General features: G+C 32.7%; 1 protein-coding gene across 2 annotated transcripts in view; it reads left to right on the top strand.

The window, feature by feature from the left end:
* Positions 1-14,945, top strand: part of COL11A1 (collagen type XI alpha 1 chain) — a 204,631-nt gene extending 189,686 nt beyond the window's left edge. The window contains exons 63-67 of one of the 2 annotated variants that reach the window (XM_075999901.1): positions 1,504-1,753; positions 6,441-6,553; positions 8,702-8,770; positions 10,643-10,876; positions 12,683-14,945. In XM_075999901.1, the coding sequence (XP_075856016.1) occupies positions 1,504-1,753; positions 6,441-6,553; positions 8,702-8,770; positions 10,643-10,876; positions 12,683-12,829 (813 nt within the window). In that variant the 3' untranslated portion in view covers positions 12,830-14,945. The remainder of the gene's footprint in view (positions 1-1,503; positions 1,754-6,440; positions 6,554-8,701; positions 8,771-10,642; positions 10,877-12,682) is intronic. The other variant, XM_075999900.1, reaches the window with a different exon arrangement.
* The last annotated feature ends 523 nt before the right edge of the window (positions 14,946-15,468 follow it).

Raw genomic sequence — 15,468 nt, 5'->3', positions numbered from 1 at the left:
TCCACAAGAGTAATGTTCTGATAATTCACATCTGGAGACTGCCAATGATTTCTCTGAATTTATAAGATAGACAAAAAAGCACATTCTGTCAAAAGTGCAGATTTTATAGGAAATGGTGACTATATCAATTGAGTAATCAGGTCAACATGCCAAGACTTTTCTTTTAGTTGATTTCACTCTTTAAATATAGAAATACCTTACGTATTATAATAACCTTGGTTTTTACTAGTTTTTGAAGAGAATCATATACATTTTATGCCACGTTTTAATGAAGCTAACTGATTGTATGCCACAAACATAAATTTATACCTGACTGTACAAATGAAGACAGAGCTTCTTTAGGTGTTTGGCATTTTTATTTCATAGTGCATATATAATAATAACAATAAAGGCAATAATAATAGCTAACATTTATTAATAGTGACATTTTCCAGGCTTCACATAATTATTAAGGTGTAGAATTAAAATATAGATCCATGTGATAAAAATTTTAGTTTTCTTCCTTGAAACAGTTGTGTGTTTTAGTTTGCTGGAGCTACAGTAACAAAGTACCAGGAAATGTGTGGCTTAAACAACACGTTTAATTGTATTGTCTCACAATTCCGTAGGCTAGAAGTCCTAGATCAAGGTATCAGCAGTGTTGGTTTCTTCTGAGGCCTGTGGATTCTTCTTCCTCACACCTCTCTCCTGGGCTTGTAGATAGCTGTTTCCTCCCTGTATCTCTTCACATCATCTTCCCTCTGTGTATATCTCTGTATTCAAATTTCCCATTTTTATAAGAGGATCAATCATATTGGATTAGGGCCCATCCTAACGACTTCATCTTAACTAATTTTATCTTCAGTGACCCTATTTCCATATAAGATCACATTCTGAGCTACTGGGAGTTAGGACTTCCACATATGAAGTTTGGGGAAATACAATTCAACCCATAACAACATGGATTAACTATTTGATGTTGTTCTACTCTTAATGTTAATTCAAGTCTGGTTGCATTTATTTTAAGTTTGCTATTCATTAAGTTAAACATATTTGAAGCAAACTAATATGTGCATATCTTTTAAAGTTTAATGTTTCATAATATAAATTATTGAGTATAATAGTTTATTAGATAGTACAGAAACATTAAAATGCTGTTCTAATACTTAGAGACTTTAAAATCTGAGTGTGGAGATGGGCCATATAAATGAAGACTAATTAGTAAATAACAAATTAACATACATAACATATATCTACACAAATATTTGCTACATTAATATATAAATAAAGGGCCAGAAATCATCTGATTTGTGCACCTACCTCAATATCTCCATTAAGTTTTTTGTAAAAGAACTTATAAAGTTTATATATATTTATACATAAACATTATATATCATAGATTTTGTAGATACTGAAAAACTAAACCAGCTATAATTTCTTATAACAAAAACCTAACTGATAATAACTAAGATCTACAGAATATTTTACTTTATGAAACAATCATACTTACAATCTTCTTTGCAGGGTCCTCCTGGTGAAGTCATTCAGCCTTTACCAATCTTGTCACCCAAAAAAACAAGAAGGCATACTGAAGGCATGCAAGCAGATGCAGATGATAATGTACTTGATTACTGGGATGGAATGGAGGAAATATTTGGTTCCCTCAATTCCCTGAAACAAGACATCGAACATATGAAGTTTCCAATGGGTACTCAAACTAATCCAGCCCGAACTTGCAAAGACCTGCAACTCAGCCATCCAGACTTCCCAGATGGTAGGTTGATAATACATGACAAGACAAATGTATGAAGCCTCTGAGTTACTGAGGGGCATTATTACCTCATTCATTCTAGTTAAATGTTTAATACAGTCTCTAAATAAAACTAAACAATTTTTAATTTTAGTCTTGTAGACAGAAAAAGTCATTTACACTGTGCAATTCAAGATTTGCCTTGGAAAATCCTGGTCTGTTAAATAAGGTTTCATTAATTTATGACAAGCTCATTTTTGCATGATTATATCTAATACAAATGTATTTTGCCTATAGTAACTATCATAGAATTGGTATTATGTGTTAATACATATGAGCCTATTGCTATATTATAATTAACTTAATTCACATTAATATGATGAATGCACTGTGATTAATATTAATATATTATAATCAGTACTTTACATTAGTATGAATAATATGGTTATGATTAATAATATAACTAATGAATATTTGATCTATCAGTTTAGCAATGCTTTGACAAACAGAATATTTAAGAATTGGAATAGCTTGGGACAAAATGTATCTTTCATTGATCCACATATGATCACAGCAACTATGAATTACTTATTAATAATAATCAGGATAATTTATTATACCTATTCTTTGACAAAACCTTGTGAGAAAGTGAGAGTTTCAAGTATGCTAAGTTAGTTGATCAAATTTGTACAATTACTAAACTAGCAAGGGGTGGATCTTTATCTGCTTTTTAATCTCCCATTTTATATTGAAATACTTTGCCTCCTCTTTTACTCCTAAGAAAATATTGTTTGGCACTATCAGTCACATCATGAATGATACAACTGTGATCTAAATCAGTAGTCTCCCACCTTTTTGGTACCAGGGACCGGTTTCATGAAAGACAATTTTTCCATGGCCTATTGGGGTGTTGGTGGGGAGAGGGTTTCAGGATGATTCAAGCACATTACATTTATTGTGCATTGTGCAGTCACGCTTCTCTGTTAATAATAATCTGTATTTGTAGCCACTCCCCAATGGTAGCATCACTGTCTCAGCTCCAACTCAAATCATCAGGCATTAGATTCTCATAAGGAGCGCGCAACCTAGATCGCTCAAATAAGCAGTTTACAGTAGGGTTCTTGCTCGAATGAGAATTCTAATGAGGCAGCTGATCTGACAGGAGGCGGAGCTTATGCAGAGATGCGAGTGATGGGGAGTGGTCATAAATACAGAGGAAGCTTTGCTTCTCTCCCACCTTCTGCTGCTCACCTTCTGCTGTGCGGCCCAGTTCATAACAGGCCATAGACCTATACCAGTCTGCAGCCTTGGGATTGGAGAACGCAGATCTAAATAAATTAGTGTGAGTAATTAAATTAAATGTAATTCAGAAACAGTCACCATAAAGAAAGAATGTCTTAAAATCTTATCTTAAGCACAGCCTGTTAAAACTAAAACACAGGTAATTATTCGAGTTCCTGCACAAACTGGTATACAAGTAATGTGTTTATTTCAAAAAGATATGTTTAGTTCAGTGATTTATAGGGAGATTTACTTTCAACTGGCATTATTTAAGGAGGGAATTTAGATGATTTAGTTTGAGCTTGTTCCAGAAAATTTCTTCTTCTCCTGAATTTAAATATACTTGGCCTATCAGAAAATTTCTAGTGCATTTATATGACATTTAGACTAGAATATAGGAAATATATGACAATATGATATGATTCTTATACTTCTGATTCAAATGAATAAGGTAATCAATCATGCATAATTGAAAATCAAATGTAAGAGATGACAGCATGTATTGAGTTATAAAGCAACATATGATTAATTAGAAGCTAAGCAGTCAAAAAAAATGTTGTAAATTTGGGGAATGGTAAGTTAACCGCGCATTATAGTTCCCTGTTGTTCCTATGTAACCAGCCTTGTTAATTCTTTAATGTACTAATTAATTAATTGAGATTAAATATTGATTGATTGCTGAGCAGTGCCAGGCATTGTTCAGAGATTCATAAATGAAGAGAAAGAATAATATCCTTGGGCTACTTATTATCTAATGGTGGAGCAGGCAACCCCCCCAAATTAATAATAGCATATCATTACAGATAGTATGAAAAAAGCTAGGTATTTAGATAATTAAGATACGATATTATTTTAAATAAATAGAATGTTAATGTGTGAGGGGTTGGTCTTTAAATTGAAATCTTAAAGAGATAGCCATGCTAAGAATCGAAAGGATATTCCAGGCAGAGGGCATAGGACATTTGCAAAGATTTGAAGAAAACAGGGTCTTAGGATTTTCAAGGAACCAGAAGAAGGTTGCTATGGCTGAACAATAGTAAGCACACTGGGAAATTACTGGAAGCAATTTGGAAGGAAGCAAAATGGAATGAAAGGAAGCTGGCTAAGAAGCTCTTGGACTAATTTAGACAAGAGATGATGGTGGCCAATTTAGGAATGTGGCAGGAGAAATGGGAGATGAATAAATTTGAGATAAATTGAACATTGTATCCATAGGATACTGAACCATTTTACTGAATGACGGTATCCTAATAATTAAGCAATTAATAAATTATTTGAAAGACTATTCAATGATAATATTAACTCAGTAAAGCAAGATAAAAATGATGCTTCTCATTTCCATATAATACAAAATAATATATTCCTAAGAACCATATAAGAAATATCAAAGATTAATAGTGGTTATGTATGGTTGGTAAAATCATAGATGATTTTTATTTTCTTGTATTTTTTTTTTGAGAATTCTACTTTGTTTCAGAAATGAATGTATTGATGGTGTAATCAGAAAAAGTAAATGTTTGTGTTAAATATTATATTCAAGTTACCTGACAAATAGAAGCTTGTTGATTAGTATTTTTCCGGTTTATATACAAGTGGTAGTAGAAAATAAAGCAAGATAGTCGGACGCCGTGGCTCATGCCTGTAATCCCAGCACTCTGGGAGGCCGAGGCGAATGGTCAGGAGTTCAAAATCAGCCTGAGCAAGAGCGAGACCTCTGTCTTCTCTACTGTAAATAGAAAGAAATTAATTGGCCAACTAAAACTATATAGAAAAAATTAGCCGGGCATGGTGGTGCGTGTCTGTAGTCCCAGCTACTTGGGAGGCTGAGGTAGGAGGATTGCTTGAGCCCAGGAGTTTGAGGTTGCTGTGAGCTAGGCTGACACCACGGCACTCTAGCCTGGGCAACAGAGTGAGACTCTGTCTCAGAAAAAATAAAGAAAAGAAAGCAAATTGACCTTGGGTTTTTAAGAGTTTCAATACTAAGTAATTTGAGCTTTTAAATTTCACAACTAGAAAATTAATATAATTCAAATTAATATTGAAATGAAGTGGCAGCATGAAAAATAGTAGGAAGTATACGGGAGGAAAAGTGTGATTCCTTTCCTCTTCATTGTAGGGGTCACAGCTGACAATCCCATAACAAAAGATCAGTTAACAAGAGAAAAGCATAGCACATGTATTTGATCATAGTTCTACATGATACGGAAGCCTTCAGAATGAGGACCCAAGGAGACAGGAGTCGTTATCTGATTTTAAGCTTAGGCTTAATGAAGCAGGGCAGCTACATAGAAATGTTATTGGACAAGAAAAGGGTATGAGCTAGTGATAATAGTTTGAGTGGAGAAACCTGGCAAGGTCTTCTGATCAGATTCTTCTTGGCCTCTCTGTTGTAGCATTTTTTTTTTCTCCCAGGTATGGGGTAGGTCCTAATTTCTTTATGGCCAGCAGTTACATAGAAAGGTGGGGGAAGGTTAGAATAATATTCTTAGGTTTTATGGTTGTCTTTGGGGGGAAGGGGTTCTAAATTCTATGATCCACCTTAGGGAAGAGGGATTCTAGTTTCTCTGACTTGCCTCAATAGAGAATGAGGGGTGCAAGACAGGAGGGCAGAAGATCCAAGAGAAACATTTCTTCTGAGGCCTTCATTTTTGGGGATTTTTTAATGAGTTCCAACAGAATGAAGCAAAATAATGGTCACATATATATCAATTTTGGCTCCCAATAACTTCTGTTAACACAAACCACATCATCAATTATTTAAAGAATAATTTTGTTCAATGTTACTCCCACTATTTACCATCTTTACTCACATAACACCAAATTAATGGTTATGGTCATTCACATAAAATTTGTTCTGTAACATTTCAATAATGGCATTTATAGCAGACTATATTTAAGGATATAAAGTAGTCCTTCTTAGGACCTCATTCAAAAAGAAAATACATTTACTACATTTACTACAAGATGTTTTTGCCATAAAGTAAGGCAAAGTATGATCCCTGAGGCTAAACTGGGAGAAAGTATATTGATTATTATAATCAAATTACTTAAGTAGTAACTAATACTTATGAGATTTGGAATCAGGTATATCTGATTCCAATGTGAATAGTTTATCATATATAGATAAATAGAATGTTAATATTTTAGGAGATGACATTTAAGCTGAAACCTAAAAGTGCTAGGCAAGATAAAAACAAATAAAGGGCATTCCAGATAGGGTATATGGGGCATTTGCAAAGCTTTGAGGCAGACAAGACAGAGGCTCATTCTTTAACTGTTCTTTAACTGATATGACCAAAAGCATAAAAGGGAAATGATCTCTGAATATACATTTTTTCCTTATTTCAGTTTCTAATATAACTTAATATCTAATGCATTCACTTTTGATATCAATGAATTTGTATATGATATGTTTTTTGCTGCCTTCTAGGTGAATATTGGATTGATCCCAACCAAGGATGTTCGGGAGATTCCTTCAAAGTTTACTGTAATTTCACATCTGGTGGTGAGACTTGTATTTATCCAGAGAAGAAATCTGAGGGAGTAAGTACCAATCTGTTTTGGTGGTGAATCTTGACAGTTTCTGCCATGTTTTTGCAATATTGAACTAAACAGGAAAATTATACTGTCATATTTTCATTTATCTGCTTTTCTTACAGGGTAATTAGAGCATTTCATTTGCATAAACATGAATAAAGTGCCAAAGAGATGCACAGAGTTAAAAAATACTTCTCTCCTTTATTTTTTACCCAGATGTATTCTTTGTGCACCTGCTTGCTCTCTAAAATCTATGGCTTTCCATGACACAGCACAGCTGAATCTCAAATTTTAGTGCATGTATATAGTATTCTTCTGTTCAATTGCCACATGGTAGAACTCACAGCTGCATATTATGCCAAAATATCCAATTTTCTAAAGAATCAATCTTTTATATGAGTATTCCGTGTACTTACATATTTTTTAATATTTAGTCTCTTTAAACAGATTCCTTGATTTTCACCTAACAGTATCAATATTAATAATTGAATTCTGTCTTTAAAGCTAAATGCAAATCATTAATATAAGAAAAAATATTTTCACTAGTATAATTATATTCTTCAAACATTTTATGTGAGGCATTTTTTCTTTATTTGTATTCATGTAATAAATCCCATTCTTCTCAGTAAGTGGTGTGGGCATACTGAGGCACAGGAGCTCCTTAGGGCAAAGGTTTATGTGTGGTTAATGTTTTTAGGGCAAAAGTTAAGTTTGTGAGTAAAGAGTGGGTAGTAGGGGCAGGAGAAAAAGCAACTTCCATTTCCCAACCCCACTTGGCATGCGCCAAAGCATAATAAAGCTCCTCTAGCCCCCAGAGAAATGTGGGAAAATGGAAAATGCCTCCCTTAACGGTGATTACTCAAATTCCTTATGGTGAGGATTTATATACTCTTATATTTTGCTGATCTTTACATAGCAAAACAATAATTGCAAGTCTATAAAAGATTCTAAATATTCTTCCCCAAAGGGAATGATTAGGCTTGCTTCCTGCCAGTGACTCTTCGATAGTATCCTCCCCTCCTTAGTCACTGGCTAAATACTTTCAAATATCTCCTTTGGATGTGGAATGCAGATGACACCTGCCTTGCTGGCTAATGCTGACTGGTGTTTTGAGGGTTTTCTTTGCAAGGGATTACTAGGTGATCTCTAGGGGTGAAGGGAAAACTTCCCCTTTACTGTCGGAAAGTTCACTGAAAAATCAACTGACAAAAGACAGATTAATAGGAGAAATGGCATTAAAATTTATTAGCATCCTCGAGAGAGAATCACAGAGTGATTGCCCAATATCCCAATGGGGTATAGAGGCTTATATACCTTACTTCTCAAGGGAAAAGGAGATGGGGAAATGTGAATGATTTGGAGGGGGGGGTATAGTAAAACTGATTTTTAGAGGAATTCAGTGTGCTTGAAGAACATACAGTGGCCTGAGACAGTCTGTTGGACCTGCACAGTAGACAATGGTTCGTGACAAAAATCTGTCCAGGTGTGTTGACAGACTTCAGTGTTTCTTCCTGTCATGTAAGTTCAGTTAATGAAAACTCAGGGAAGAGACCAGAGGTAATTGCTTTCTTCTTTGATGAGTCCGGACTTTAGGCAGATAAAGGAACTTCAGAGAACTTAGTCCTGTTCTTTGGGAGACAGAGAAGATTCAGAAACAAGAGAAGGAGGAAAACAATGGTTCTCCTCTGTGGGTCCCTTGGGTCTTTATGTAGACAGAAGAAAAGTCTCTTCCAGCATATGTTCATTTTTACAAACCTGTAATTCAAAATACCCAATTATATCAAGGGGCCATATTTTGGGGTGAAATTCTCTACACTCCCTCAGTTCTACCATATCCTCTCTAGCCCTTAGTATGTCTTTTTCAGGTTGTTTTCTCCCTTTTTGAGCCAATATAGAGGACAAGAAAGAAATCACTAGACTTCACTACATGGAATTCAAAGGATCTATCTCAAAATTTTGTGTAATCCATTTTGTATAACCTTATTTTGCATAATCTTGTGTAATTGTTTTATATAATTTCATTTTATATAGATTTAAAACTAATTTAAAAGTTCTTCAGCTTCTTAGTCATACTGAAAATGACAGATATGTACATAAACAATACTGTTCATAATGTTCACCTACATTCTAATTTTTCTGCTCCTTTAAAAACAGGTAAGAATTTCATCATGGCCAAAGGAGAGACCAGGAAGTTGGTATAGTGAATTTAAGAGAGGAAAACTGGTATGTTATTACCTCAGCATGAAATGGTTTATCCCAGACTCCCTAAATAAAGCTCAAATTATGTATCTCTGTACTCTTGACAGTGAAAGTCTAAATTATACTAAGTAGGATTTTATGTGGTCTCTAATTTGTACCACCTGATATCTCTTAGACCACTGTGGTATCTTAAAGTAGTCTAAAATTTTTTTTTAAGTAAATGAAAATATACTAAATTTACTGAAAAAGCATGATCAAATAACATATACAGTTCATTAAGTACCTGACATAGATATCCTAAAAATGGATTATGCTAAAAATATAAGATATAAAGAATATAATATCCAGTTTGTATCTGTGCTCCTATCTCATTTTCTGTCTACTTTAAATATAATTTGTTCTTTGTTCTCCATTTCAGTAAGAACTTTTGGAAAGTGCAATTTTTTTTGCTGATTTTTACATTTGGAAATATAGTGAACTTACTGACCCTTAATTTATATTATAGCATAAATTTACTTAAAAATTTTTATACAATTGCCAGTTCATTTATTAGTTTTCCAAAGGTATTTTAAGATTACCTGACAAAACTAAATTCTTATTTAAAAGCTGTTTAAAATATACATGTGTTTAAAGTATTTTAATTAGGATTTATTCAAATTAGAGTGTTTCCCATTTATTCAGATAATTATTCAGTTGTTTAATGTTTTTTAAAAGCCATTATTTTAGACTAATGATTATTTATATTGTTATTTCTATGTACACTTACACACATTAATTAATGACATAGTGAAGTTCTTCACTTCTAATTCTCTAGTATAGTCCTCAAGTTACATATTAAATATTCATGTTACATTCTTATTTGTATATGAATTTTAAAAAACATACACAGATACAACTGTTTATGTGTATGGTTTGGGAGGTTTTTGTTGTTCTGTTCTGCTTACCTTAGATTGAATTTCCCCTATAGATTTTTTTTTCTTCAACCTTACGAGAATTCTCATTATCCGACCTGCTATTCAGTATGACTACATAAAATCAATTATAAGAAAGAAAGTCACAGATAACTAACTGCCTTTACATTGATTTAATCTATAATCTGGTTGAATTTCTTACCTTTTTTTCTTAAGTTTATGTGTCTCAGCTGAAGCCAGATATTTCAATTATATAAAATAAAACAATTTATGAAGATAATATGAGACATTTTTTAATAATTTACAACTAGGACTGTTTTCCTGCTTCATATACAGAATAAGTGTTGACTTAACAAATATTGACTTGTGTTGTCTTGGGCATTATGCTTGGTGCTGGAAATACAATAATAAATACACATATCATCTAAGAATGGACAAACAGGTATGTTTGTACTGAAAATTAGAAGGCCAAAAACACCTTAGAGGTCTTATAGCCCCAAATCAAAAGTACAGGAACATATTTAAAAATCCGGATAAAGTCGATACATTATGAAATATTTGAAAGAAATAGGTAAAATCAAACTACAACATAAAACCAATTAACATTTACATTTTTCTGAGTTTCCTCAGGTTTCATTGTCTTGCTACTTTACCATCTTGCTTTTTAAAAAGATACACAAATATAATGAAACATCTTGGTATTTTTTTTGCAATGTTTACTGTTTAGGAAAGAATAGAGATAAAGTGATTTTTTTCAAAGATAAGCAGTGGTTAGTTACTCAGGTAGGGATATAATCCTGATTTCATAAAATTCTGTCTCTGGGTCTTCTGACTTCAATATTCACTTTTTTATTTAGGTTAAATGGATCTGTTGATTCATCTATGTGATTCTGGCATCACAGTTCACTGTTGACAGTGATTTTATTCTTTACCTCATAAAGGTGGAAAAGAGTTCTTATGTGTCTTTTTATTCTTTTATTCCCAGCTTTCGTATTTAGATGTTGAAGGAAATTCCATTAATATGGTGCAAATGACATTCCTGAAACTTCTGACTGCCTCTGCTCGGCAGAATTTCACCTACAACTGCCATCAGTCAGCAGCCTGGTATGATGTATCATCAGGAAGCTACGACAAAGCACTTCGGTTCTTGGGGTCAAACGATGAGGAGATGTCCTATGACAATAACCCCTACATCAAAGCACTGTATGATGGCTGCGCGGTGAGTATGACCTCTGCTTGCCTTCCTTCACAGAGATGAGAGGCAGCATGTAACCATCCGAGTTTTGTCCAAAGCCAGATTTCTCTCATGAATGCATGTCAGTTGTTATACACAATGAGTGAGATGTGCAACGTTTGGGGGATGGTCACGCTTGAGGCTCTGACTCTAGGTGGGGAGGGAGAGGCATGGGCAATATATATAACCTTAGTACTTGTACCTCCATAATACACTAAAATAAAAAAATAAAATAAAAAATAAGAAAGGAAGGAAGGAAAGAAAGAAAGGAAGGAAGGAAGGAAGGAAGGAAGGAAGGAAGGAAGGAAGGAAGGAAGGAAGGAAGGAAGGAAGGAAGGAAGGAAGGAAGAAAGATAGATTTGATGCTTGACACTGACATGTTAAACTGTGGTATATGAGAAACTACTAATAATATTTACACACACACACACAGAAACTCTGAAACATACACATAGACACATTTTTTAAAACCATAGCAGAAGATACTGTTATATCATATGTTACTATTCCTGACATTTGAATTGTATAACAGCTAGTTATTCTTTTTTTCTTTTCTTTTTTTTTTGAGACAGAGTCTCTCTTTGTTGCCCAGGCTAGAGTGAGTGCCATGGCGTCAGCCTAGCTCACAGCAACCTCCAACTCCTGGGTTCAAGCAATCCTGCTGCCTCAGCCTCCTGAGTAGCTGGGACTACAAGCATGTGCCACCATGCCCGGCTAATTTTTTCTATATATATTAGTTGGCCAATTAATTTCTTTCTATTTATAGTAGAGACAGGGTCTCACTCTTGCTTAGGTTGGTTTTGAACTCCTGAGTTCAAACAATCCACCTGCGTCAGCCTCCCAGAGAGCTAGTATTACAAGCATGAGCCACCATGCCTGGCCTAACAGCTAGTTATTCTTGAAATGAAAAAGAAAATAAAAAACCTTATGTCATTTGCCTCCTTAATTAGTGATTCTGAAATTACAGATAAAGGAATCACCATTATACCATATATACCATAAATAATTTTTACCCCTGTATTTTTTTTATGAGGAGTTTGTTAATTTGTACTGTATACACCAGTTTGGGATCTACTATCATTTTTGTTATGTTTCTATTCTAGCACTATCTTTTTCAAACACATAGGAATTCCATATAAGAAAATGTTTCATAGACCACCCTAAAAAGCTCATTGCTTTATCTGAGTATTGATAACTGAAGAGAGGTCACAATTACAAATAAATGGGTCCATGTTTTCAACAAAATGAACAGAGTATAAGAACAAAGAAAAGAAAACAAAGCAAATTAATGATGGAACAAGAGTTGTGGAAAGCATTCCCAATACTAGTATATTGTTTAATACTGATAAAATTTATAGATAGCTTTTGACTTTTGACATTCTGTATTATAATTCTGACAGTATACTCAAATTTTCATAAGAATTTAACAATACATAAATATATAAATTATAGCTATAATGGTAAAGATGTTATATTTATATAGGAGGATCCAATACCAACATCAATTTTCATATTAAATTTATTTATCAACTCAATAAGATTCTTTTTAGCTCTGAAATATATTGGAGTGTCATAGTTGAGTAATTATAGCTAAATATTAAATGCAATTGTCAACATTCAAAATTTAAAACTGTATCAGTGATAACAAGAAGGGTGATTACACAGATAATGGCAAATGTGTTTTCTTTCTTGTCTTTTACCTTCTTACGTCTATTCATAAGTTTAAGAAAAAAATCACACTTAAAAATGTCAACTGATTGTGTAACTTTTTATTTCTGCTTGATTTTACAGTCCAGAAAAGGCTATGAAAAAACCGTGATTGAAATCAACACACCAAAAATTGATCAAGTACCTATTGTGGATGTCATGATCAATGACTTTGGTGATCAGAATCAGAAATTTGGATTTGAAGTTGGTCCTGTTTGTTTTCTTGGCTAAGATTAGGACACAGAACATATGAAACCAACAGAAAATATACCTTGGTGCCACCAACCCATTTTATGCCACATGCAAGTTTTGAATAAGGATGGTATAGAAAACAACTTGCTACATATATATGTACCATTTAAGGAAGTACTGATGTCCTTGTAGGGGCAGAATAACATGAAAAAAGCTTTGAAAATTATAAAAATATAAGATAGTGTGGCTGAGATGGAAACAGGGTTGCTTCTTGACTCCCAATTCTCATCACTCCTTTTCCTATTTGGATTTCTTTGGTGCTGTAGAAAACAAAAAGAGAAAAAAAATATATATTCTTAAAAAATATGGTGCTCATTACCATCCATCAAGGGTGTGCTAAAACAGTGTGTTTGATAAATTGTAATTATTTTATGTACAGTTCTATACTGTTATCTATGTGTCCATTTCCAAAACTTGCACGTGTCTCTAAATTTCATCTGACTTTAATTTTATGACAATTGCAGAACTATCATGGCAATAAATATATGTATTATGAAAAAATAAAGTTGTAATTTCTGATTACTCTAATTCCCTTTCTTTGGTTAATAATAAAATGCCTTTGTATATATTGATGTTGAAGAGTTCAATTATTTGATGTCGCCAACAAATTTTTCAGAGGGCAAAAACCTAGAAGACTTGGAAGCACACTACGATCAACTCTTCTCTGCTGACAGTAACTTTGCTGAGTTTCAGCCAAAAATATCATGCATTGTGATGCTTTATTCAATGCTATACCTCAAACTTTTATTTTTCTCAGAATCCAGGATTTCACAGGATACTTGTATATATGGAAAACAAGCAAGTTTATATTTTTGGACAGGGAAGTATGTATAAGAAACTACTTTAACAAGCCAATGCTTCCATCAAGCAAATGATCATATGTACAATTTATTCTACTTTCTTTCATCTCATTGTTTTTAGTGTGCTTCAATAATGCAGGTTAATATTAAAGATGGAAATTAAACAATTATTTATGAATTTGTGCAATGTTAAAATTTTTAAATCAACTTCTTGAATTTCATTCTAAGTTGCATATTATAAAGTTTCAAATATTATTTTACCTGCCCAACAAATATTTCTTTCCTTTCAAGATAATTTAATGAATCATTTGACCTACCTAATTGCTAAATAACATATGGGTGGACTGTTACTAACAGTACTTGTTTTAAAAGTCATGCTTATTCAAGGCAATCAAAACATTTTTTTTCCACTAAGGTATTTTCTTTCAGGTAGTTTGAAATAGCAGTAAAACTTAAAATTTACAAACTGAACTTTGTATCTATTTTAAGTAATATATGTAAGACTTGAAAATAAATGTTTTATTATTTCTTATATAAAGTGTTAAATTAATTGATACCAGATTCCACTGGAACATTTTCAACTGGTAATTTATCACAAAAGAGCATACCTGTAATATTGCAATTAAAACGTGAACATTTGTCATTCAGAATTTCTTTTATTTTTGAAATCAAGTTTGTAAATGTCCTTTTAAGAAGGGAGATATGAATCCTATAAATAAACACAAGTCTTGTCTACCTGGATTGGTCATTCTCTTTCTTAAATAGGTTCCAAATTATTCACTGTTGCAGAAAAGGCTTTTGATTCTCTTTCTTGACCATCCAGATTAGAATAGTTTTACACTTTTGAATAAACATATTACCATTCAGAGATAAATTGTTTAAATCCCCAACACAAGTAAAATAGTAAACACCACATGGTAATTCTACATTTACAAAATAAATATGCATCATAGTTAAAATTTCAAAAACATATTATAAAGACTTTATAATGTCTCAAACATGTGTTTATAATTTCAGCAGTAAAAATATACCCAGAACTTTTCATTTGACATATAGTCTCTAAGTCATACATAAAATAATATTTGTATTATTTTATAGAGAGATTCTATACACCAGACAATTTAATGAATATATAACAATAAGAGAATAATTTGCACATTAGCCTGCATCAGGGATGCAATGTTTTGTCCATTTAAAAAAATTAATATTAAATTTTGCACTCAATAGAATGAATGGATAGCTGAATGTCCTTTCTCTTTATATATAGATATGGTCTTCTATATGACATCACATTTTCTTCTCTCCCTTTTGATTGGTTTGATGTGGACAAAAGATGAAAGAAATCTCAATAGAAAGAAAACCTTTTTAGATGACATTTTCATAATGTCCCCAGCAGATAAAATTATTTATATGAAAAATACAGAGAATAATACTAACCTTGAAGTAGGGGTGAATCATGAACCTGATGCATATAAAATAGTATATAACTCTCTTTAAGAAAAGATTAAATACAAAATGAAGTACAGAAATGATTATTCAGAATGAGAAGAGATACTACAATAAATAATGTTTTTTACAAGAATGGATCCATATGAAAAATCTCAGAAAATCTGCAAAAATAATATCTTATCATTAATAATTAACCTTCTTGAACACTTCTGTGATGTTTTTATCTTATCTTTATCTTATATTTTTTGGCTGCAATCTCATTGAGTGCCTCTTTACAAGAGAATTTAATTTCCAATATAGTAAGTTTCTCTAACATGCTAGATCAAAAAGGTTCTTATTATTGATATCTGAGAAGTATTTCAATTCCAC

This window comes from Microcebus murinus, chromosome 2, assembly GCF_040939455.1.
Source record: "Microcebus murinus isolate Inina chromosome 2, M.murinus_Inina_mat1.0, whole genome shotgun sequence".
NCBI lineage: Eukaryota > Metazoa > Chordata > Mammalia > Primates > Cheirogaleidae > Microcebus > Microcebus murinus.
This window is presented reverse-complemented; position numbering and strand designations above follow the sequence as displayed.